This window comes from Hippoglossus hippoglossus, chromosome 6, assembly GCF_009819705.1.
Source record: "Hippoglossus hippoglossus isolate fHipHip1 chromosome 6, fHipHip1.pri, whole genome shotgun sequence".
Taxonomy (NCBI): Eukaryota; Metazoa; Chordata; class Actinopteri; order Pleuronectiformes; family Pleuronectidae; genus Hippoglossus; species Hippoglossus hippoglossus.
In genome coordinates this window covers 14,708,785-14,735,041 of record NC_047156.1, presented here as the reverse complement: position 1 = coordinate 14,735,041, position 26,257 = coordinate 14,708,785, and the positions used below count along the sequence as shown (strand labels likewise).

Genomic DNA, 26,257 nt, shown 5'->3' with positions numbered 1-26,257 from the left:
AGAGGAAAGGCGGGAGAGAAGAAAAGGGCTGAATATTGTTATTGTTCTGGAAAAAAATGTGTTGGTCTGTAATGTAGTTTGTACTGACACGCAAAGACTGACATGTTGACACCAACCTTAAGATCAATACGCTGTGTTCAATTATAAATGAGAAAGTGAAATTCCCTGCACCTTGCAAGAAAAACTTCTGACTCCAGAGGTTGATTATGTTTTCTTTAACCCCAGTTCACAAAGGTATGTCAAGTGAACACTGCCACCCACAGTTTACATTAGAAAGTGTTACTTTAGGAACATTGCTTGTGGGCTTGTAGTGTAAGGCTGTTATTCCTGGACGGTGTTGTTTTGAGCAGTGTTTAGGTTTGGGTTATTTCTTAAATGACATGAAGTTAACTAGTTAACTAAGGTTCAGGAGCAGGGCCACGCCTCAACCACACCTGCCATCGCCCGTCCAGTCGACATGTGCCCATCACTCTCCATTTGTCTCAAAGTCTTCAGCCCACCCTTTCACTTCCCAAATGAGAAAAGAAGAGAAGAAAAAGTAGACGGAAGAAAAGAAAAAGGGAAAAAGACTATCCACATCCGTTCATCCTCCTTCCCTGATCCATATACACTCATCACTTCATCCTCCTTCCCTAAACCCCCACCCTCATCCATTCATCCTCCTTACCTCATCCCTATCCTCATTCCTTCATCCTTTATTCCTCATTCCTGCCCTAATCCTCTCTTCCCTCATCCTCCCTCCCTCATCCCTTCATCCTCTACCCCCTCCCTCTCTCATCCCTTCTCATTCAGTTTGGTGCATACCTCCGCCCGGCCACCAGACCAACCTGTGAGACACATCTTCACCTCAACCCCTTCAATCACTGTCCATTTATTTCTCCTCAACATCCAATATATTAATTTCCATTCAAACCTTTTAGTCACATATTGTTGGGGCGTGGTCCTTGTTAGTGAAACGAGCCACAAACAAATAACTTCGGCTATCCAAACATTGAGATAGCGAATGAGTTTAGCCACAGATTCCTCATACCTTTTTTGGCTGTTTCATTTCAGGGTTCAGTTTGTGCCCAGCCGTGCCCTCTTGGCAAGTACGGCAGCAACTGCAGCAAAGACTGCTCGTGCCGGAACGGCGGAATATGCGACCACATCACGGGGCAGTGCCAGTGTGCAGCAGGCTTCAGTGGACGCAGGTACGCAGCTGACACCCCTGGCAGGCACGCTGCTCATATGCACCGAAAGCCTTTGTAAATATTCTCTGCAAACTTTTTTAACTTCAACTTTGAAAATAGGTCAGACAATGGCATGATTTATTGATATTAGTATTTAATGAAAAGGGATGGTTTCATGCCGACTGTCACACATTAAACAGTCACTCATTGACCTATTCTCTTTGTTGACTTCCTAATAAGTCAAACCTGGATGTTCTTTTAAAAGAGAGTAAATGCTGGAATAATCTCAGACTCAACAGAAACAGGCATTTATAAATGCCCATTAGTCCATCTGAGGGTGGATGGGAAGCTCTTAATATGAGCGTTTATGTTTAATTAATCTCATACTTCTTACTGGCCAGCAAGGTTTCATGTCTTCGGCCGTCATCCCTCTCCCTTCCCAGCCCGTCCATTGATCTCACCATGGCCTACATGCTGTTTGGATTCTGCTCATTAATTATAAGTAATGGGCTTGTACTAAGGCCTCATTGAAATCCACAGATCTTTTAAGTTCCCCATGCCTGCCAGAGCGCCCCAGAGCAGCCTGGGTTTATTAGTTCAGCTAAACCAATTGTCTCTTGGATGGAAACACTTCCTCGACGAGACCTTTCCTTTACTTTATTATTTTTGTGAAATTGCCCTCATACATTTTGTCAGTGGCAGGTGAATTAACCTGCCAGGAATAATCTGAGATTGTGTTAGCCCCCACCTCCTCCTGTCTCCTATAGTAATACCTCTGTCCCCTGATAAAACTAAAGCCAGGGTAATTTAAACATGAAACATAACTTGACCGTTTTATAATGTAATTGAGCTATTTGTAATAGCTTTGTTAGACCCCTGAGAGCGATAGTCCACCAGGATTGTATGGTTAAATCAGTATATTTAAGTGAAGAAAAAAATCCCTTTTCAGTTTTACTCTGTAAAACTCCTCTGCAGTTTTAGGCTCCGTGGTTGTGTGGTCACTAAGTCTCATCCTACTCCTGCAAAGAAACCGACGTCCTGAGTGAAGACAGCCGGGGGCTGAGCTCTGTGCTCTTTCATGTTCTTGTTGGAATTTGACTATGTCAGCCTGGGATTTAGGAACATTTTTTCAAATTAAATATTTATTATTTCAATGAAGGAACATAAAAATACTGTTAATAATGTAATAACTTTTACTATATTACATTAAAGTTGAAAAATGAAATATCAAATAATAGTCTTGTTGACTTTGTTGACATTGTTGAGTGTGTTACATGTGCAATTCAACTTATTATTTTTGTCACCATAACTAATTTTAGTTTGAAAGTTTGTCAATATTTCATATTGTCAGGCCTACACTAAAAATACTATAGGTGATGTAAAAATATATAAAATGTGTTGAATTTTAAAAGGCTTCCAATGGAAATGGGTATTTTCCAATGTTGCCAGTTAAGTCATTAGTCTAAAATAGCACTCATCAAGGTTTCCCACAATTGAAGGTTGTTTTTCTAATTTAGTTTTTGATTTTAAATTCATGGCGATATGAGAAAATTTGAACATTTTTATAATTGAAAAGCTGGAGCCAGAGATTGATGGGGATTGTTTATAATAAAATAAACAATTAATTTATAATCCAAATAGCTCAACTAATTGATTCATCGTGTAATTTTGTAGCTCTAATTCCTCAGTTTATAATTTCCAGCTCCTTTAAAATGTTTACCTTCTCGATTTCGTGTGTCAAGCCCTGACTTCGATATATATACTTCACTTGGCAGTGTTCGAGTGACAACTTATAACACAGTGGATGTAAATTTCCACAGGTGCCAGGATGACTGTCCTGTGGGCACCTTCGGTCCACAGTGTAACCAGAGGTGTGAGTGTCAGAACGGAGCCAAGTGTCACCATATCAACGGAGCCTGTCTTTGTGAAACCGGGTTCAAAGGGCCTAATTGCCAGGAGAGATTCTGTCCCCCGGGCCTCTACGGCCTCATCTGTGACAAGTACTGCCCCTGCAATTCCACCAACACTGTGAGGTAAGTGAGACATCAGTGCAAGGCCACACAGCCTCACTCCGACCAAGCCCTGATGTGAAGCCCCCCGCTGCTCCAACTGAATAAAGAGTCCTCCAACTCAATTTCTGCCTCCTCTGAGCGCTAAGCCAGCTCTCATTGTGAAGTCTGGACACCTCTTAGCCGTGTCATCCAGTTAGCTTTTAATCACAACCTTTGCCTCATCCATAATTTTCTCAGCCACATTCATAGTTAATGCAATGTTAATGCTGAGATTCCGGCCGGAGTTGCGCACCGACCGTAGGAGTCATTACAGAACGAAGGAGAAAAGGGACATCTCATCCATCAGAAACAAGCACGTAGCCACACAGATGGATGAATTGCTGTTGGCGCAGACCTCACATTTTGACCCCGCTCAGGAATCAAGTGTTGATATTCTCTGCCGAGCTGAATCTCTTTTTCTTCCCCGCTGTTGTCCCATCTTTCTTTCTCATTATGTTGTAGCTGCCACCCACTTTCTGGTGAATGCAGCTGCTCAGCAGGATGGACGGGGCTTTACTGTAATGAGACCTGCCCGCCTGGATACTTCGGCGAGGGATGCATGCTGCCGTGCAGCTGTACCAACGGAGCCGACTGCCACACGGTCACAGGTGCCTGTATATGTGCCCCTGGCTTCATGGTGAGTCTCATCTTACTTTGCTGCTATTTAATTGTACATGAGTCAGTGGGTCTCATCATAGTGATATTTCAGAAGTAAATAGTTTTATAGTTATTTCTTTTGTTTTTATTTTATCCTTATGTGGACTCCTGGTCTCATGACATCTCAACCTTTTTTTCCGAGTCCATCGTGCTGAATGTGAGCGCAGTTATGATGCACAATTAAACACAGAGCCGATAACATTTACTGAAGGAAGAACGACAAGAGACAAGAGGAAAAGGAGGAAAACAAAAGACAAAAGAGGAGAAATAAAGGGGTTTCAAAACAAGTAAAAAACACTCAATAAACAATTAGTCCTTAAAATATTCAGGCCTTTGTGTTTAAATCATTTTAAAGAATTGACACTCTCTATTTTAATCTCTGGTGTTTAAACTTTTAAATATACTATTGGTTACATAACTTTTTCTTTTTTGTTAAGCCATTGTTGATTAATTCATGTTTTCTGTGATGATTTTTATTATCCCTGTTTTTTTTTTCTCCTTGCAATCTTTGTTAGACTAAAGCAATTCAGCAGATCTACTTAATAATGGTAATGATGTAAGGAGAGTCCAGTAAGGGTGTCTCATATCACACATGCTATGAAGCACTTCATCCTCCCACAGTGTGAGCTTTACTTTAAAAGGTTGTAGCATTGATTTATGTTTCATGTGATTTGTGGCCGTTTGTTTGTGTCGTTGTGGTCGTAATGTGCTGGAAGTTGTCCCAGTGTTACTTTTTTGTACATAGGCAGGCAGCAGCAGGGTGAGATATTTTATTACTGTCTTATAATGGATGTGCTCCGATGCACCACAAGAAATTCCTTTCTAAATGATTCATTCTCTGGTGCAGCTGCGTGCAGACATTAATATTCAGTCGTGTTTATTTTATAAATACGCTCAATATGCCTTAATTGTAGCATCAGAGAAACGAGCAGAGATTGTGTGTTTGGATCTATATTCCTGGAACGATTGGGAGCAAATTGAATCTTTGAACTATATATGTTTCTGTTTTAGTAGTTTTTCTCTTTCTCGAGCCACTTTGTCCCTTTTACAACTGTCAAATTAGTTGGGCGACTTCAATCAGTTTTTTCCATTGTACTTCTTGTCTTGCAATCTGGAGTTACAGAGCAACAGAGACCGGGAGGGTACATTTCTGCCAACATTACATTTCGGTGGAAATTGCCTGTGTCTTACAGCGGAGCACTGTGGTGAATTGAGCTACGGAGCGCGGCCGCAGACTGTGTCTTAATTTGCTCCACCTGTTCTCTTTGGCGGCTGCTTGGAAGGGCTGCCAGACCCATTAAACAGACCTAGAGGGCAGGAGCTGGATAGGAAAGGAGGCAGTCAGATGGGAACAGACACACCTCATATGGACGATTGGTGTGTGTGTGTGTAGTGTGTGAAAGAGAGGAGGTGAGAACTCCTGGTAGTTTTTTTACTCTTACAACCAAGCTGCTGTGCAAGCAACACTGATGGCTTGTTAGAACTGTGGAGCTGTGGTCAGAGCTCTTTTACCTGTCGGCGTGTAACTTTCTTTTGTCACGTGCGCGCCTGTCGATCATTATCACGCTGTGGGATTTTTAAAACTTGGCTGAGGATGGTGTCGGGGCCGCGATTACTGGTGACGTAATTTCTGCAGGGGACAACTGATAGGACTAAGCCTTCCCGCTGCATCTTTGTTCTGGAGCCCCATCAGGGGGTAAACTAAGCAAAGTGTTGGAGCAGACTGAGCTCCTGCACGCTTGATTTAGCTCTAGTAATTGGACATGCTCTTTTTGACTGGGACAAAGTGATTACATGTTACCTATTCAGGCATTGTCCCTTGCAATTTGCAGCATGTACTCACAGTCACATTTCTCCCCCGAATGTCTACAGTTTATATAGATTCTCTTGACACTGCAGTATCTGCAATATGAATACATTAGCGATGGCTTCCAGTCTGCATTTGTAGACGGTGGAAAAAACTAATTTTTCTATCTCTCTGGGTTTTTTCTTGCCTCATCGCAAGGTTCAGAGGTTCACTTTCTGTCTCGCTTGCATGAATTTGTAACTGCAGTCGCTCATGCAGCAGTTAGACGAACTGTTAAGGAGTGAGACTGATTGGTAATTAGCGGTGCCACTTGCATCTAGTCTCACTAAGGTACCAGGCTGATCAACGTTGCGTCAGTGAGAGGATTTCAGGCGGAAAAATATCCTCTGCTATCACATTAAGATACTAATAGGTATGAACCTGACGCCTTGGCCAAGGATGACCTGGATGTCTCACAGAGGCGCAGGTCTGGTTGCTGCCTCCTTCGGCTGTATAGTTATGTAAGGTCCTGCTGCTCTCGTGCGATGGACTGACAGCCCGTGTATTAATAATGATTCTTCACATACAGACTTCTATCCTTCACAGCTCAGAAGGAATATGAATCAGTCGCCTAATGAGAGCGCTGCCTTTCCCCTCTTGAGAGCAGACCAACCGCTGGTCTCTGCGCCTTGAGGGTTAAACCAAGTGGAATCTGACGCAGCCATGGATGCAACAAAATCCATGTGGTCATTTGTGGCTGCATGACGTTTTATCCATGAGTCCAGTCACCAGTAAATTGCCTCTGCTGTGAAGACAGGCCGAAGCCAAGCCCCTCACCCCCTCCCCCAGCCCCAGCCCCCCCGCCCGGCTGGTCGAACTTCTCCCCGCACTTAACAACTGTTACTGAACTGCTATTGTTAGCAGTCTTGAAGCTGTCATTTGCAGCAGAACAAAGGTTATTGCAACCGATTGATAAAAATTTCATCCACAGACAGACACTTTTATGTGATGTACGGGGAGGAGAGATGTTTTAAGATGTGTGTTCTGCCCCTGGCGTCCACTGGCACATCTCCTCCTGTCTCCTGTTTAAACTGAGTTCAAAATGATAATGAGAGCAGTGAGCAGCCGGCAGTCCCCCAGTGCTCTGGTGAGTGAAGCGAGAGCCACTCAGGACTCCTCTGGGCCACTAATTGGAACTCTAAATCATTGTGTCACCTGTCACTCAAGGCAGGGTTTGGAAAGGAGGATGTGGGAATCCATAGACCGGCTGTGATCTCAAGCTTAGGGAAGGACGAGAATCGTGGAGGTGGGCTGTGCTCAGCCTTTAAAGCAGAGAAATTCTAATTACAGTCGGCTGCAGAGGACAAGGAAGGGGTACTCCATGTACTCTAACAGATTGCTCGCTCTAATGCGAAGGCTAAAGGCTGCACCAGCATGGCTGCGGATCCATGCGTTCCCTGTCTTTGTCCTTCCACCTTACCATGGAAGTTGTTTGGCTCTACCACAGGTAACTGATGGAACGCGACCACCAGTTGCTTTTACAAAGAGCTTCACTTTGAGGTTCAACCAACCAGTCGCGGGACAATGACATAACTTAAAGTCCGTCAGCTGTGTCCTTTGGGATATAAGGAGGCTTTAAATCTGCTCTGTGAGGTGATAAGCGAGACCTTTGAGTGCTCCATCCTAGAATTTAATTGCCCTTGGTGATCCCGCTGCAACTACATCTATAGAATAACCGCTGAAGTTTATTTAGAGCTGAAATTATTGTGTTAATGAACTAGAATGGCACCCAGTAGAGCTCATACCTCCGCTAAGACCCAGAACCACATTTAAATTCACTATGTAGGCACCAAAATGCTCACTCTCAGCACTATTACTTCCCTAACCATGCCTTTTTTACACAATAATTATTCTCTGGAAAATCAGTAAAAATGTCAAAAAATACCCACAAGTGATTCCATTTTTTGGGGGATTAGCCCCTTTTTCCAGATTTACGCCAAAATGCGAACACTTATAGAAACCAACCACTAAATATGTCCATTTTTTTTCATAGGATTCACACATATTTCTCTGAGAAATCAACAACAATGTTTAATGTCAAAGAAAGTGAAAAAAACTCCTAGATCTGCCCCCTGATCCCCTCCTGCCACCAAGTTACGTGTAAATCCATCCAGTAGTTTTTGTGTATTGTTGCTAACTAACAAACAAACAAACAAGTGATGATGAAAACATAACATCCTTGGCGGAGGTAACGTAAAAGTGGTTAAGTAAAACGAGACTTGAAAGTAGCTTGTTTAGGGATGGATGAGGGAAGAGTTGTGTGTTCTCTGGGTTTTGAATTTGTCTGATTGAAATGGGAAACTCCCCCCCCCCCCATGCGAGTAACCTAAAGGGAGACGGAGAGAGAGAAAGAGAGAATGAGGGAGAAGTGGAGAGATGGGGTGGAGCAGGGTTGCTAAAGGCAAAGTGTGGCTGGCAGTAGGTGCTGTCAGATTATATAGACTGCATAATTGGAAGCTAGGAGGCGTTAGCGTGGGGTGATCAGGAGTCGTCCTGCTTCTTGAACTTCAGTTACCATCATACATCCATTCAGTTTTACAACTGCTTTTCTCCTGTATACAGATATGACGGGGCTAAAAAAAATAGATAGTTACGTGCAGTGAACCGTCCCAGTCTCTCTGTCTGCATCTGCTCAGACTATATTATTTCTGTTTTAGGACTGCCCGAGTCAGCATTTATTGCCATGCTGATTCCATGCCTCATGACTTTGCATTATTTATACCACAGGGTGAGGACTGTGCCACAGTGTGTCCCCCTGGTCTTTATGGGCCGAGCTGCATGTCCACCTGCTCCTGCCATAATCATGCATCCTGCTCTCCTGTCGATGGCTCCTGCGTCTGCAGAGAAGGTGCAGTATCACCGTCCTGTGGTGGAAGTTTAAAACATCTCCCGAACACTATGCATACATACATATTAATGAGCTGAGTTAGCCTGCAGTCTGTACTTGAATATAAGATGAATTGGTTCTTATACATTTCTAGATCACACACATCTGGATAACCCCTGATGCATAATGATCTATTATCTCCTTGTTATGTTCAGTTTTCTTTTTTAATGAATTATGTATATTCCTAAAATTAGTAATTTTATTTAAAGGTCCAGTGTGTAAGATTTTGGTGAAAGGGATCTATTGGCAGAAACTGAATATAAATGAATCCTAATGATGTTTTCACTGTGTGTTTCATCTAAATTGTACGAATTGTTGTTTTCTTTACCCTAGAATGGGCCCTTATATCTAAATACTTTATATTCACATCTGGAGTGGGTCCTCTCTGTGGAGGCCGCCATGTGTTTAACAGACGTCCAAACTGGACAAACTAAACACCTTTTGAGTTTGAGAGGGGAGGGTGAGGTGAGAGGTATTCAGCTGCGACATGCAACTTCACCACTAGATGTCACTAAATTCTACACACTGAACCTTTAAGGGACATTTGGTAATAGTCATTTTATTCATAAATGTGTTTGCGATATACAGTACCAAACAAGCAGTGTGAGCAGTGCAAAATGAGTCAACTTCTATATGATATTAATACTAATACTAATCTTTGGTGATGACCTTAGTTCAGATGTGAGTTATGAGCTCAACATACGAATATTTTTACTTCTTAGACTGTGGTTTAGCTGAAGGGTTTTAGAGGCCATGAAGAGAAGAAAGTTTATTGTATTTCAGAAGAAAAACAAAGCCTTGATTCTGAAATAAAAGCATCATCTATGAATTGCAACATCTCTGGGTCAAGTACAATCTCTTTCTCCCTTGTATGCTTTGATAGAAAGGAAATCCCCAAAATTATTATTTCAACAAAAAAACGTATCAGAACAAGACTAAGAGTCTTCAGCCATGCTAGCTGCTCTTTCAGGCTTTACCTAGTGTTTGGGTTAGTGGTGCAGGGAGTTAAGTGCTAACACATCTTTGTTTATCATGTGAAAATACTGACATTTACAAGTACAAACGACTGCAAATGTCAGTCGTTTTTTCAAAGTATTTTGTCAAAAGGTGTTGGGCAGTTTTTTTTTAACCTGATGACTGTGCTGAAGGAAAGTTTGAAGTATCACCACATTTATTACACAATGTTCAACCAAACAAATCAGAACCACAGACATCAAACTTGTGGTGGCACCAGGCGAAAGGTGTAGTTCTCCAGACCTGTACAAACATTTCATCTTAATCCATCCAGAAGGTAATGAGATTTCAGTGTGAACCAAGGTCTGATCACCTCCCTAACAGAGCCTGACAAATAACAGGATTTTTGTAAAATACATATCATCTCTTTCCTTCACATCCTTTGAATCATGTTTCTTAAATCGACCACTCAGATTTATCTTCAGGATTCAGAATTCCAGGTTGGGAATCTTTGCAATCACTAAACTAGACAATCATTTCAATCTGTGTAAAATTATTAACTTCAATGCAATGTGTAAAGTTGCGTCTGTGTTTCCTCTGTCTCCAGGATGGCAGGGAGTGGACTGCTCCATCCTCTGCTCCAGCGGTACATGGGGTCTGGGCTGTAATCAAACATGCTTATGTGACAACGGGGCGGCGTGTGACCCTATGGATGGCATCTGCACGTGTTCTCCAGGGTGGAGAGGAGAGCACTGCCACGAGTCCTGTCCTGTAAGTTTGACTTCTGTCTGAGAGAATGCTGCACGAGTCCAACCTGTTGTCCAATTTTAACACAGTGAATCTATGTAACTGTCAGGATGGCACCTATGGTCTGGAGTGTCGTGAGCGCTGTGACTGTACCCATGCTGACGGCTGTGACCCAGTGAGTGGCTACTGCCGCTGCTACCCCGGCTGGACAGGTCAGTACTGCGTTCTCAAAAGAAAAAAGTGGACTTTCAAAGCAGTATTTACATGTAAACTCTTATCCCCAACTGCTGACAATAGACATAGTTGTTTTGGTGTGTGTTTTACAGGGTGTTTACAGAAAGTCTGAGCAGTGTTTTGTGAGTTAAATGTTCCAATTATTTTGCCACTGAGCCGAAGGTGCACGTGAAAGAGAGAGGTTCAGAAGTGAGCATTAAATTAATTCTCTTGACTGAATGCTGGTATGCAGTCATGCTCATATTGCATCCATTATTGGTTACACACAACTTCTGATGTGATTCACCAGATTAATATTTGGAGACGGAATCAAATTATTGGCCCAGAATGCTCTCAAGACTTTCAAACGCAGCCTTATGATGTTTTTATTTTCCGCTCTGTTTTTCATTTAAAGTTGCAGGTTGTTGTGAATTCTCACTGAACCTGCTGCCATATTTATTCATTAGAGGATTCGCTCTTTCTCAGGCTCTCCTGTTTGAACTCTGATCCCCTCTAGACCCATATTCTCACTTTTTCTTACGAGAACATATGTCTGCGCTTTGTTTCTTGTCATATCAAACATTTGCATACAGGGAAAGAACAGGAGGGAGGAAAGAGTGAATGTCACAGCGAGGGTGAGGATCATTATGCTCAAAAATGAAGCGTCGCATCTGAATGTCAAATGCAGGGGGTTAGCTGAGGACCAGGTCTCTGTGCCTGGGCGGAGAGGTGCAGCCAGGGAAGGAATAGATTCGGTAGGAAAGGTCAAACCTGCGAGTTCTCAGGAGCCCCTTCCATTCAGCCTCCTGAGCTCGGGGCATTTATTCTGGGAAACAATGTGGGTTTTTATTATCTGCAAGAGCGGTTCTGGCAAAACGGGGCTCTCATGCTCTGAATCCTGCACAGGTCGGGACCATCTGTCAGCCTTAATTGAGTCACCGGGGTGCAGGGCTGGGGGCAGCGCGCAGCCCAGTGGGCCCAACAAACACATTCATATTTGAATTCTCCAGGCTTGACGGTAGACTCTCTGAAGGAAAGAGCACCTTGGGGGGAGGACAATATGGGATTTGTCACAGGACTAAATCAGGAATAGAATTTATTTAAAAAAAGGCTATTTACAGAAACACTATTATAATATTTTTTTTCTGTAAACACTATGGTATCACTGAGCCTGCTCTCGCCCCAGAGTTGGTAAGGCCTTCTTCTTTGCTTTTCAGCTCGCTGTTGGTTTCGTTGTGAGGTTTGTGTTAACTGTCAAGAAGCTTGACTCTAGGAGTGTGTGCGGGTAAGTGGCTAAGCCGCCTGTGACCCACACAGTTGTTGCTGGACTGTCGTAAGCCTGACATCAGCCAACAAAGATTTAAAACACGGCTCCGAGAGTAAACACTCGAAGCAGGCGCTTCGTACCAGTCCACGTTAAATAGGACTTCTATTTCTGAAGAGATGCTATGGTCCATTTCGTAGAGCAGGTGATGTATGTGTGTGTTTGCATGCATAGAGGGAGAGAGCGTTAAAGAGGGAGAGAGAGGTTTGCTTTGCTCTGTTCACTCTGCACAAACTGGATAATGGGACCTCTGGCACTTCTCAGCGAAAAGCCTCCTTTTGAAGAGACTTCAGTTCTGGCTTCTCTCACTCTTTCTTCTTCTTCTTCTCCTTCTTCTCCTTCTTCTTCCTCACCATGCATCCAAAGCCCCTCTGTTTGTCACCATTAGACTGAGAAGTGTGATGCAGTGTCCGCATTCGTTCTCTGACAGTAAAAGGCAGTCGCTGTGTGTGTGTTTTTTTTCTGCCTGGCCCAGCAGAACCTCAAACACACTTGCACAAGCCTTGCCCTCCTTTTGAAGTCCATGGCTTGGCTTCTGACTAAATCACTGCTGCCGTGCCCCCTCCTCATCAGCACCAACACTTCCTCTCTGTTCACTCCTTCACTCGAGAATTGAGGTGCCCTGGTTACTGTATAGCATTGGTCCCCAGAGTTTAGACCAGGTTTAATTCAAAGGTACTGCACTAATGCTGCTTTAATGGCCACACCATTCTCAGATATTCTCACTCAAAGGAAATTTCAAATGAGGCTGCGAACTACAGGCAGATGCTTGAAAGGTTGCCGAGTTTGAACACTTGTGTGCGCGTGTGTGACTTTGTGTCAATGTGCATGTGTGTAATTGTCTGTGTGTGCAGCGATCTATTTCATTTTATAACCCTGCAAATATATACAGCTCAGTACATGATTTTGACTCTTTAGTTGTTGTTTTTTTGATGGCAGAGAGTGCTGCTCCGATGGATGTGCTCATGCATCCATGTGCACAGCGAGAGCTCTTGTATGGATGCTGTGTTTTGCGTTTGTTGGTTTGGAGCTGTGCCCAAACACACAGTGACACTTCCAGACTGCGCTCTTGCAGCCTGAGTACTTCCCTTCGGCTCTGCACACTACCCTGGTTCGGCTGAAAGAGAATGGCAGACAAGCCTGGCCTCTCCGGAGACCCAACCCTGTTAATCAACACAGTGCACTGGCAGGGAGCCCCAGTCAGATCAAAAATAAAATACATTTGGAAAGGAGAAACAGAATCTGAAAGGGTGGGCTGAACTAAAAAAAAACACACGCACACACACACACACACACACACACACACACACACACACACACACACACGCACACTCCAAACTGCAGCTTCTTCATTCAGGACTAAAATCAATCCAGGATCCATGCTGGGTGAATAACCCTCCACAGAGCTGCTGTGATCAGACATTGTGAATTGCTCTCCTGTGATGATGTGTATTTTTTTTTTTTACAAATCACACACTATCTAGGATATTTCATCATGCCAGTCTTTCCTTCTTAGTGTGCTTTCACTGAATATCCGTCATTGTGATGTGCCTGCAGGAATCCACTGTGATAATGTGTGCCCACAAGGCTTCTGGGGACCCAACTGTTCAGTCACCTGCTCCTGTCAGAACGGAGGCTCCTGCTCTCCAGAGGACGGCGCGTGTGTGTGTGCACCTGGATACAGAGGGACCTCCTGCAAACGAAGTGAGCTTCTCCGTCTCTTTCTCCTTAGCGAGCTCCATTTTTTCCAAGCAACACTGGCACGAGACTGCGAGCGGTGACGCAACAAACCCAATCATAGAACCGACCTTGTTTTGATCTTTGAAGAATTGAAGCCTCCCGAGGAGAAGCACTTTGTTGTCGGTCATAACTACTTGAGTGTAAACCCTTCATCAATGCTATCACTTAATAACACTGTCTTTACTCCTGCAGCAAGCCCACCACACACACACACACACACACGCGCGCACACACACTTGAACCCCCTACCCTGCCCTCAACAACCAACTCTCAGTGGGAGACTCGCAGTCTTCACCCGAGGCTCATCAGAGGGCGTGCTCACTGGGAGAGCCATCTCTGGTTTGTGAATGAGCGCCGTCTGAAGCCACCCTCGAGTGATGAGCTCACTGATTGGAAGAGAAATTTACAGTCACAACCTGTAAACATCAGTTAGAATGTAAAGAATGTTAGAGAGAGAGGCTGACGCAAGATCCACACTACCACGTTTTTTGTTTGAACATGCATAAACGATAGGGTTGGAAATGCTGGTGGATCTGTTTTAGTTTAAAAACTCCAGGCCGGCATTTCAGTCTGGACGGGCACAAAAGAAGTTCGTAAACGATGACATAGACACTCGCAACCACTTGCTGATTGGGTCTTTTTGGTCACGATGTAGCCTTTGCTGAATCGTCAGGCTCAACAAGCAACATAGGCCTCAGCTACCGGTGTCGAACGCAACATGGAAGATCAATAACATGTTTTGCCTACTCTGTTGTCTTTGCTAACTGCTGTTGTGTAGTTAAATTCGTAGTTTAAGAGGCGAGCCATTATTCAAGCAATTCCCGTTAACACCGGCACGCGCATGCCCAGTGTACGCGAGTGGTCACATGTTATGCTTTAGTATGGATGGGGATTAAACATGATACGGAGCCAAAATGATATGGAAGGAGACCATTTTAAAACAGAGTCTTATGGATGTATCCTTTAACTGTGTGTGTGTGTGGAGGAAATGATGACCTAAATTGAAAGATTACATGCTTCTCCGTTGGCTGATTAAAGTGTATTACACCCGCTGCTTTAAATAAAATGGGTAAACTTAGGTTGTCAAACAACAACCCAGGGTGTCGTTGTCAGTTCCTAACAGGTTCATATTTCTGAAATACCTGAAACTCCTGAGAATAATGATATTGGAGCAGGATATGAACATAACAGAGACTTTTAGGGTTCTCGCTGTACTGAAATAAAATATGTTTTAATAATAATTGCAAACTGGTATCATGGTTGCGCAGTCTTGGTGTAAATTATTGGCACAATTATCTGTGCAACGCCTTAATGGTTCACATTCTTTCAATAAAATCCATGTTATTAACGCACAGTTGTGTGTTTCCTGACATTTATAGAGCTACCCTGAAGATATTATATAAAACAGACTTTCACAATTCTCTTAACTCTTTTACTATTCCATCTCTGGCAGCAGATGAAATGAAGCGATTACAATACAGACGGACTTTTCCGCTTCTTCCCACCCTTTGCTCTCTCTCGCTTGTCTATTCTGCTTTTAATTCTTCTGGGCCATGATTTTTTTTGCTGTACTCCCTTGATCACTCTTGTCATGCTTTGTTTCATTATTATATATCTCTTATATAATGTCTTATCCAACATTGTCAACTGATTCCCTTTCCCTCCTTCTGCCTCGCTCTGCTGGCCACAGTCTGCTCTCCGGGCTTCTACGGGCACCGCTGCAGTCAGTCGTGTCCGCAGTGCGTCCACAGCACCGGGCCCTGCCATCACATCACGGGCCACTGTGAGTGCCTGTCCGGCTTCTCCGGCTCTCTGTGCAACCAAGGCAAGTAGCCCTCTGTGTCCCTTTGACCTTTCCCTGCTGTTTCTCTAACTGTAAAATTGATTCACTGTGAAGTTTCTGTCTTTGCTGCTAGCAAACGGTAAAGCACAGCTCATATCTGAAAATGTCTTGGCATTTTGTCTTGTCATAAAATACGAAAATCTTATTGAAATGGTAGGAAAATTGCCCGTATTAAAAAAACATAAGGCAATGATGCGTCATACATTACAGATGGTATAGTTTTAAAAGTTATTATGTGCTGTTACCTTCAATATCTCCTAATATTCTGGGGTTTATTAGCAGGATAGTGAACCTTTTCTGTTCCAGTGTTTTGTGAAGACGTCTGCAGGTTGTCTTATATTCCTCGCTGTGCTTACTGGCTCTAATAAGATCAAGTGACGACCTGCAGCCTCTCCCTCTGGCTTCTTAGCCTTGAAACTTTGAATAATGACTATTATCAATGCGAGCACGACCAAAATGAAAAACACTAAAAGAAGATCAAGCTTCAACAGGAGCCAGAATATTGCTGAGACCCACTTTTTGAGACAAAGGAAACATGAAGTAATGTATCTGTGCCTCGTCCTAACTCTACAAAAAGAGGTGCGTGTAAATAGCTTTTCACAAAAATGGAGACAAAGACACGGCACAAGACAAGACACCATTAATTCATTCATTAGTTGATTAATTTCAAAGCAGCCAAGCCAACTTTCCTTTGTGAATTTCTTTCTGTAATGTTTTAACCAGGGAACAAGACGTTGCTGACAGAAAGCAACTTACTTCTGTACAGTTCCTTGTTTTAGCTCCAGACTTGTTTGATTTGGTTGTTACACTTTTTTAAAAACACATTTGTGTCCTTCTAAGTCAACATACATTTTAAATGGAAGATATGTCGGCAATCAAGGGCTCAGGAGTTTGAGCGGGTTGTTTTCTACCCAGAAGGTTGGTGGTTCGATCCCCTGCTTCACCAGTCCACATGCTGAGGTGTCATGCTGAGTGGTCAGTAAGACTAGTAAAGTGCTATGAGAATACCAATTTACCGTTTACGAAGGTTTGTCTTTATCATCTAATGTTTTGATAACTGATAATGAGTAAAAAGTAATGCAAGTGTCTCTAACAATGTAGCTCATTCTCTATATGTATCTTTGTGTAGCTCAGAAAAATAATGGAATACTTTTCTTTTTGGGATTTAAAATTCAAAGTTACATAATTTTACTAATCTTACAGATACTAAATAGTGGGACTTAAAGCATTTGAGTTGATCAAATATTGATCATCATTGGCCATAAAGTGCATAAATAATCAGCTCTATAATAAAGTGCATAAATAATCATCACTGCTGAGGAGAGATACCTACAATATACTGTAGATTTTATGTCTAATAATTTACAATTTTTTTGAGAAATTACAGAAAGGCAGCGGGGGGACTTTTGAATTCTCTTTCATGGCTTTGAGCAATGTCTTACAAATAAAAGTTTAATAGGTTAGCTCAAGGAAAGGGGGGGGGGGGGGGGAGAAATAACGAGAGCCGGTCCTAATTTGTCTGGATTGTAATTACTGGTGAGCGGGCGTGAGGCCACGAGGGACGAAGGTGGCCAACAACACGCACATTCTTCTCTTGTTGAGCCCCATCGGCGTCCTCACTTGTCCTCTGTCCGGCACACAAACTCCCAGCCTAATGAAGCTCTCCTGGTGTGTGGAGGCTTGATTCTCCAGAAGCAGCAGTATGGGGGAGCCAACCTCGTGGCCTAATGACAACCTGCTTGAAGGAGCTTGAAAGAGCTCTCAAGAAGCGGGGAAAGCCAGTTGAAATGTAATCATTAAAATCACCCCACATGAAAATGAGTTGGACCCATCTCTTTTACAGCCAGCTACCTTATCTGATATTTCTAACGCCGGGCCATTCTCTTTATGCGAGACCTTTTGATGTATGTGCTGCCGCTGCAGCTCCCTGATCCTGGTGGTTAGATACACCTTGGTTCAATTTGTCCCACGGTCCAACAAGAAAACACAATGGAGGTTTCATTAGAAATGACATGTTTTATTGAATAGTGCCAGGGAGCATTGAAATATTAATTTCATAAAAAATGCATACAGTGGTCTGTGTACATGGTCTATTTTAATTCTGTGGCACATCACTCATGGTGAGTGGAAATGGGGCAGTTGTGCCACCGGAGGCAGTGATCGACTTCTCGTTTTGTCTACAGACCACTTCACTTCATGTACACTCGCAGAGAACAAGAGCATCATTTAGAGGGATGTGTTTACACAGCCTCTCGCAGAATGGGTTTTATTATATGAAAGTGTTCGCAATAATCTAAGTTTGATGTTGTCTTCGCATGTGAGTGATAATATGGAGATGAGAGTTGTTTCTCAAGGGGGGGATTTGTGTTTTGTGTATTGTAGTGTGTGCGAGCGGCAGGTATGGGAGGGCCTGCGCCGAGATCTGCCTCTGCACCAACAACGGCACCTGCAACCCCATCGATGGCTCCTGTCAATGCTTCCCCGGCTGGATAGGAGAGGATTGTTCTCAGGGTACGGCCGCTCTCCTTCTCTCCTTTATCCGAATTCACTCTCTTGTTGTTCTCCCCTCTCTCATTGTCTGTCTCCACTCCTAATTTCTCACTTACCTTCATACACATGAATAATTTAATTAACTACCCTGGCAGATGTAGAACACAGCTTGTTTAAATGATTGTCGTAAGGCATTATGCTCTTTGATTCACAGCACTGTAGGCCAAAGATCAGGAGCAATACTTTGAGCAGCCATGCGGTGGGAAATTGATGTGTGTGTTAACTGCTCAAAGGAAGAAAAAAAACTGTGATCAGATACATGCATGCATTACCATTGCTTTAATTTGGGTTATTCATCCTGACACCAGTTTCTATGGGCTTGTGGTCGGGAATGATAACACTGGATTTTCCTGTATAAAGTATACTGTGGATTATTGTATAGAACATTGTATGGAGAATATCTAGGCATTTTCTCTATTTGCTTCAGGTACGTGTTCATGTTCCATGGAGTGTGTGACCATGAGCTTGACTTTGTCTCTGGTATTTGCAGCCTGTCCCTCTGGGCACTGGGGCCCTGATTGTCTCAACTCATGTAATTGCCACAACAGCGCCCAGTGCAGTGCCTACGACGGGGAGTGCAGGTGTAGCCCCGGCTGGACCGGACTCTACTGTACCCAGCGTGAGTCTCATTACATCCAGTCAGTAGACACACACTGTCATCTACTGGCGGTGCAACAGAACTGCTGCGGATGACAAATGAAAAACGAGTTTGGTCTTCGCAGAGACAACTGGATGATATTAGGTTTTCATTTACAAGTTTATTTTAGTGGGAGCAACATCACAATAAAACTAATGGTCACTTCATTATTTTTGTTATTATACATTCCAGTCATTCACCCAAGAATAATGAAGATCATCAACATCAGTCCGCTAATATGAATTCCATTATCTATCACCCCAAGGGTTTATTCACTTCTCCTTTTTAATGGGGCAATGTTCCTGCTATTGTGCTGGGAAATAAGATTTGTTTAAAGTTTTTTTTTCTTTCATATCTTACTCTTTCCAATTGTCTTGTTGTTTCTCTCCACCTCTATGTTACCTTAACAGGATAAATGCATTTTCTGCTGAAGCAGGAAACATTTCATTTCCACTCATCTCAATGTCCTTTATTGAGCATGCTGAGATAGAATGGTATTGATTTTCCTCTTCCCTCAATATGACCTTGACTCTTTACATTGTCGTCCCCTCCCTTTTTTTTTTTTATCCAAACCTCCCACCCTTACATTTTATCCGTCCCAGGCTGTCCTTCAGGATTCTACGGCAGGGATTGCTCTGAGGTCTGCCGCTGCCAGAATGGCGCGGACTGTGACCACATCACTGGCCAGTGCGCTTGCCGAACAGGTTTCATCGGGACGAGCTGTGAGCAGAGTTGAGTAGGCCCAGCGCATTTTAGCTCCGTGCAAAATTACCCTGTGGGCAGTGTGGTTGTGTTCTATAAACACTTTGGCTCTCACTCTTGAAGTGCTTTAATTTTGATGGATTTAGTAATGCACCTCTCTCCCATGCAGAGTGTCCTGCTGGCACATTTGGATATGGTTGCCAGCAGCTGTGTGAGTGCCTGAACAATGCTACCTGTGACTATGTGACTGGAACGTGCTACTGCAGCCCCGGATATAAAGGCATCCGTTGCGATCAAGGTGAGGGGAGATCGAGATGATCGAGGCCCTCCAGTGTATGATCACTTGAACGCAGATGTGTAGGTGCTGTTTAAACTACTCACTGTCTACGTTTTCTCTGTAGCAGCTCTGATGATGGAGGAGCTGAACCCGTATACCAAAATTAGCCCCGCGCGAGGCTCGGAGCGCCATTCGGCGGGGGCCGTCATGGGCATCATCTTCCTCCTCCTCATCATCATGGCCATGCTCAGTCTGTTTGTGTGGTACAGACAGAGGCAGAGGGACAAAGGTCACGAGATCCAGCCCAGCGTGTCGTACACACAGGCTATGCACATCACCAGCACTGACTATTCCCTGTCCGGTAAGATGCTTTTACAGACTTACTTACTATGAATAAATGGTATACAAACATTTATCCTCTAATTAAATATATATTTCATTCATTATATTTAATTTATGTAGGTAAAAACCATAGACTGTATATAAAGATGGACGCCCCGACTCCAATTTCTCCTACTTTCCAGTTAGAGTCAGAGTTTGCACGGCCGCAATCAGGGGATGGAGCTGCGGTAGACAGTTCTCGATGATACAGTGTCAGTTATAACATTTCACCCCATTTTTATAGCATCAAATAACTAAATAAACTCATTGGAAAATTGAGCACTTGGTAGTTTGATTAGCCACCTAAAATGGCAGAAACCCTCTTTGAGAAAAATTTGATGCGTTGACTTTTTAGTTTGTCCCATACACTAACATGGAGGAGGCAGGGTTTTATCTTTTGCTTCACTTCAGGGGAGCTGTCATGGAGTCCATCTTTATATACAGTGTACGGTAAAAACAAACATGTGTTAAATCCTCCTTTCATTTTATGATAGTAGACAAAAATATTTCACGCACAAGGACACGCGTTGAGTTTTTCAGTCTTCTAAAGCTGCCGTTTGAACCCTCAGAGTGTGGCAGCACTGTAGCAATGAGGACCAGTGCTGCAGAAGTCAATCCGAGCCAGAGCAGCGGCAGCGGCAGTGGCCAGTGCTTCGCCAACCCCAGTTATCACACTGTGGCCCAGTGTAATGTTGTGTCAACCATTTCCAACAACCTGGATGGTACCCTGATCCTCAAAGTATGACAGTCCTGAGCGTTCCCGTACAATTTGTAACAGTAACGTGCTACAGAATGAAGCAACACCAAAACTGTGCTCTTCCTTCCGCAGTCAAGCACCCTGAAAAGCAGAAACGGCTCCGAGTGGAGAGCCTACTGCAACCTGAATGACCTAGGTCGGTTCTCCTCTCTCTTGTCATGACACACCACACATACACTGTGAATTCGGACTGTACAGTATATAGGAGTTTGACTTCAAGGGCAATGTGTCGTTAGCGCAAGCCTTATATTGCCGTCAGCCTGGACACAGCTACCCTGCTGTGAATGACGATGAACCCGGGGTTTCTTGTTAGACGTGACCTTTGCTCTGGTTTTGATAAGATATGCGGTTGGGAGCTCATTACTCTTCTTTCACTTCCCCCAGTTGCACGTTTCTCTTTGATGACTTGCACTGGGTCAAACAGTGCACTCCCGCTCCGTGGATTATGGAACATTAAGTGTGATCGTAAAATTACTTATTAATAACTCACATCTCCACAGACAGATGTATTAGGGAGCTGTTAGTATGTATCGAAAATATTTTCAACAGGTCAACACACATATATCATGATCATTTTAATGGATGAGTCTGGAAACTTTTTCGCGGACCATGGACCCTGTTTTTTGAACCACTGGAACAGATGATAAATGGATGGATATTATTGTTGACTACTTTAATAAAAATGTCCTGTTATGACCACATTTTGTTTTGCAACCCTTAATTTAATGTTAATACAGTGTTTATAAATGTAAGTAGAAGGTATTCAGGTAAAGTTTTACTAAGATTACCCTTTAAAACCACAGATCCTGCATATGGTCTCTTGATTTGTGGTGGTAACAAACTGGAAGAGATTATAAAATATAAAAACTGTGCTTGTGTTCTGAAATAAAGAATCATTACAGCTACACCACATGCAAAAATCTAAATATCTACAATTAATGCTTTGTCATGCTGGACTTAAAAGTCAGACTGCACATTGATCTGCTCTTTCCCATTTCGGTGTGGAAGCACAAGGCCCATCAATCACAATGACACGCACTGCTGTAGCCTTAAACAGGCTTGTATTCTATTCATGATTTCTTGTTTGGGAAATATACCATCATGACCACAATTGGTTATATAAGCTTGTACGCCTTGGGGGGAAAACGTGGTAATGAGCGAGTGGAACATTCAATAACGCCTCACATTCCCATTCCTCATATTCTCCCTGAAAAAACACCGCTGTGCTTTAATGAGATATTTCCTGTCAACTTTCGCACATTAAGGGAATTCATGTGAGATGCCTGACTCTCATGCTTTGACATTTGTTACAGATGTTCAACAGGGGGAGACACAGACGCAGAGAGGGTCGAGAAAAGGTAAATAATTAATTAGACCAACAATGTGTGTGTGTGTTCTCAGTGTGTGTGTGTGTGTGTGTGTGTGTGTGTATGTGTAGAATCCTGTTCAGCCTCACCAGCACCAATAATACATGCTCAACAGCCCGTGTGTCAGCTTCTCTATTTGGTTTCCCTTCCTCTCCGAGACCCAGAAATCCCATGTCCTTATATTCTCTATGATTTATGCGAAAACCCCCTGCACTCTGGACAAAGATCATGGTGGGCTGAGGTTTTGTTCCAAGGGTAATTGCTCTCTGTGGCTCGGTGCCTGGTACGTCATTTTGTCTCCCACACTGCAGTGGGTGGTGAATGTGAGGGACCCGGGGGTCTAAAGGCGCGTTGCTGCGGTCTCTAATGAGGCCTCTTATCAGGCTGATGAGACTGTTATGGATGAGATGAGCCTTCCACTCTCTCCCCTTTGTACTGTGATTACTATATACCACCATTAGTCACCTGTCAGAAACAAAAGAAGGACAACTTCTTCAGAATGGCGACGAGTTCCATTGCCGTTATCCCGGCCGCACTGTGACATCTTTTTTAATTCTTGTTCCAATATCAGCATCTAGCTTTAAATACCACAACTACAACTAAGTGACTTCCTCAATTTTGCTGATACTGAATATGTCTTTGTGTCGTGGCTACTGCAGATTACATCAAGGGCTCCATGTGCAGCAACAGCTCCTGCTCCCTGAATAGTGAGAATCCATATGCCACCATTAGAGACCCACCAGGGCTCGCTTGCAAGCATACAGAGAGCAGCTATGTGGAGATGAAGTCCCCCTCCCACCGTGAAGTGCCCTTTGGAGGCACTGCCACCCTCCTGGGCAGTGCGAGCAGGAATGTCTATGATGTTGGTGAGTGTGTTGTTGCTGTGATGTGTGGAGCTCTGCAGGCTCCTGCAGCCTATGGCCTCTCTGGTCACACCCCCCCTGCTGTGAGCCTGCACGGACTTTGTAAGCCTTGATAAGAGGAAGTGTGAGCTGCCTCTCTATTGCATGCACCTCCACTTTCTCTCTTTTTCTTTAGCCTGTGCCTGTCACTCTTCAGCCGTTTTCAGACATGAACTCCAGAGAATGTCGGCGCAATCAGGTCCGAACTTTCTCTGGAGTTTACCTTTCACACGTGAACAATCCAGCGGGAGATTCTCCGCTCAGAAATGTTAACTACAGAGAAATCTCCGCAGCATATTAATTCATATTAATTCCTCTTCAGAGATCACATGTTTTTGTTTTTTTACTGCACATCAACACTGTCATCGGTTCTTATCACTAAAACCTCTCTTGACACCTTCGTCTGTGTCTTCTTCTTGTATGGCACCGCTTTTTCATCCTGGACATATTATATTTGTATTCCTTTTGTTTTTCAGTTTGTGTATTAGAAACAACATCAAAATGCCCACTTGCTCTCTGAGAATCCTCTGTAGTCTGTTTTATCGCACGGGTCATTTAGATATTAACCAGGGTTATTTCTAGGGGTCTGGGTGGAGAAACTCTGCAAAAAGTCTGGAGCTTCATAATGGGACATTTGTGTTCTCACATCCAGCACCTCCGGACAATGTCAGGAGATTATCCAGAGCTCAGTGCATGTCTGAAAGCAACTTAAGTGTCACACACTTTTGACTATTTTACGCTCTTCTTTCCCACACTATCACAGAGCCGACCGTGAGCGTCCTGCAGGGACCCAATGGAATGGCGACCGGCTTCTCCCAGAGCCCCTACGACCTTCCCCGCGGCAGCCACATCCCAAGCCACTACGACATACTGCCCATGCGTCACAGCCCGACACACACACCTCCTCCACCCCCAGAGAGCCCCAGCTCCCTGCTGTAGAGGGCTCACCGTGCACCTGGCCCTCACAGCGTGCCAGCATCCAGGCAACGTTCAGCCAACTTTCAACCAACGGCCCTCCCTCTGTCTCCGTGTGTTTGATTTTAGATACTGAGATGTTGAGATGAAGGGACAGCCACAGCTCCTCTTGGACCCTGCTCTCTTTGGCTCCCTCACTCACTATCTTTCTGCCCTGAAGGAGGGAGGGGGGAGGAAAGAGTGTCCCACACACCAGCGACCATCCGTCCGTTTTATTTTCTTATAGAAACTGATTGCTCAAACTGCTGCCCGGCCTCTTTATGGACCTCCTGAAGTGGAACATAATGGTTCCAGACAGCATCAAGGGCGGCATATATGGATTGTTTGGAGAGATTATTTACAGGGAGAGAGCTATACTCCGACTCATTTTGGCCCAATGCTCTAAGTTTACTATTCAAGGGCAGCCAAGTGTTCATAATATCGCCCAAAGTGATTTCCTCCACTGGAAGGATGGTAGAGAAACCTTGACCATATCAAAGCAGGCAGGGATTTATCACATAGAGACAACAGAGTTTATGGTTCTTCACTGTGTGCAGCAGTGATTATGATCATCTACTCTGAGGTAAAGAAACATTCAGTCATATAGTAGAGAACACTGTTCTTAATGTTAAACATGGAAACCTAGCTGAGAGTGAACCGAGTGTGATGAAGCATGGATAAATAATGAAATATTGTAATGGTCCTTTATTCGTTCTCATTCTGTAATGACCACACTGATGATTCTAATGTGATCTGTGTCACGCCAGAGATTCTTTTTAAGTTGCAGTGGAAACTAGAATATCATTCGGTAGAGCTCATATCTCCGCCAAGGGCCAACAGTCCCCTTAAACTCAGTCAAGCTGCACCAAACTCCACAGTCATAGAGATCGTTTCCCTAAATGTTCCTGATTTTTTATCATAAAGATCCATTATGTATTCCATCAGGAAAAGGCGAAAATGTTGAAAAACATCTTGCAATGTTAAAGAAAGCAGAAAAAAGGTGAAAAGAATCCTGGATCCCCTCCTGATCTGGATCCACACCAAAGTTTGATGAGTTCCTCCCACACCACATCCCTCCACCAAGTTTCGTGTCCATATACATTCATTACTTTTCATTTAATCTTGCTCATAAACAGACACAGAAACAAAGGGACAGGGGTGAAAACGTAACCTCCGTGGCAAAGGTAACAAAATAAAGGAGGATACATGTCAAAAAGACACAAAATTAAAAGCTGTTATTGCACAGATTGGGATTTAAAAGTCATTCCAAATGTAGAATATTTTCAGAATCAGGTAAATGATGAAAATCAGGATATTTAATTTATACTTACTGGCTAGAAAAACATTTTTTTTTTTAATCTCACTTACAAACAAACAAACAAATGGGTGAAAACATAACATACTTGGCGGAGGTACTGAGGCCCAGTGTATCCGGAGATGTATTCAGGTCACCAGTGTTCTTCAGTTCACACACACACACACACACACACACACACACACACACACACACACACACACACACACACACACTAGGTCTAAAGTTTGGATTTTACCCCACACTGATGAAGTTATCAGATCTTGTGTTGATTTCTATGTGAAAGTATTTTCTTGCAAATGTCTTTAAGTTTTTTGAAATATTGGGTGTTGAGACGGGGATTGGTTTGACCTTTTATGTTTTATATTTATAAAGCTAATTGTTTATTTATTGATTTATATTAGTGATGGTGAATCTTTATCAATGTGACACTAGGATAAAAAAAAAAAGATGAGCATGATCAGATAATGGATACCCACTGATGTAGATAACACACAATTTATCTTCTTGTGAGATGATCAGTGTCATTTTGTGAACCGTTTTTTGAAGTTACTTATCATGTTCTTTCTCTCTCTGTCAGACTGTAAATTTAAAATAAGATTTCATCCGACCAATTCTAGACCTACAGATACCTGTGCAGTATTTACAAAGGGTAACCATATGTAAAAAGTCCATTTAAAAAAAATGTTTTATGTTTGTATCAGGCTAATTAGCTTATTTATTAAACTGAGTTTACTAATTCACTATGTGAATTCCATTTCACCCTCTGTAGAAGCAATAACATGTTGACAATCGATGTCCAGTCAGCATTTCATTAGTGCTGGACATCATCTCTTACCATCTTTGACCAGTGTGGTGACAGTGAATCATACTTTATGTGACTGTTTTTCCTCCCAGGAAGGTTTTTCCAGTTGCTGTCATATCAATGCTGCTTGTTGTTTTGGTACATACATTTCAAATTAAAAGCCTTCTCTGCCATCAGAA

General features: G+C 43.2%; 1 protein-coding gene across 6 annotated transcripts in view; it reads left to right on the top strand.

The window, feature by feature from the left end:
* The window catches only part of megf11 (multiple EGF-like-domains 11), a 78,387-nt gene extending 52,130 nt beyond the window's left edge, over nt 1–26,257 (top strand). For 2 of the 6 annotated variants that reach the window (XM_034588657.1, XM_034588655.1), the window contains 18 exons: nt 1,054–1,190; nt 2,990–3,202; nt 3,683–3,857; nt 8,451–8,571; nt 10,172–10,335; nt 10,421–10,523; nt 13,406–13,552; nt 15,279–15,413; nt 17,814–17,942; nt 18,472–18,600; nt 19,221–19,349; nt 19,490–19,618; nt 19,725–19,958; nt 20,548–20,717; nt 20,808–20,871; nt 22,049–22,093; nt 22,762–22,968; nt 23,768–26,257. In XM_034588657.1, coding sequence (XP_034444548.1) covers nt 1,054–1,190; nt 2,990–3,202; nt 3,683–3,857; nt 8,451–8,571; nt 10,172–10,335; nt 10,421–10,523; nt 13,406–13,552; nt 15,279–15,413; nt 17,814–17,942; nt 18,472–18,600; nt 19,221–19,349; nt 19,490–19,618; nt 19,725–19,958; nt 20,548–20,717; nt 20,808–20,871; nt 22,049–22,093; nt 22,762–22,968; nt 23,768–23,943 — 2,607 coding nt within the window. In that variant the 3' untranslated portion in view covers nt 23,944–26,257. Of the gene's footprint in view, nt 1–1,053; nt 1,191–2,989; nt 3,203–3,682; nt 3,858–8,450; nt 8,572–10,171; nt 10,336–10,420; nt 10,524–13,405; nt 13,553–15,278; nt 15,414–17,813; nt 17,943–18,471; nt 18,601–19,220; nt 19,350–19,489; nt 19,619–19,721; nt 19,959–20,547; nt 20,718–20,807; nt 20,872–22,048; nt 22,094–22,761; nt 22,969–23,767 lie in introns of all 6 variants that reach the window. The other 4 variants (XM_034588656.1, XM_034588654.1, XM_034588659.1 and 1 more) reach the window with 2 other exon arrangements.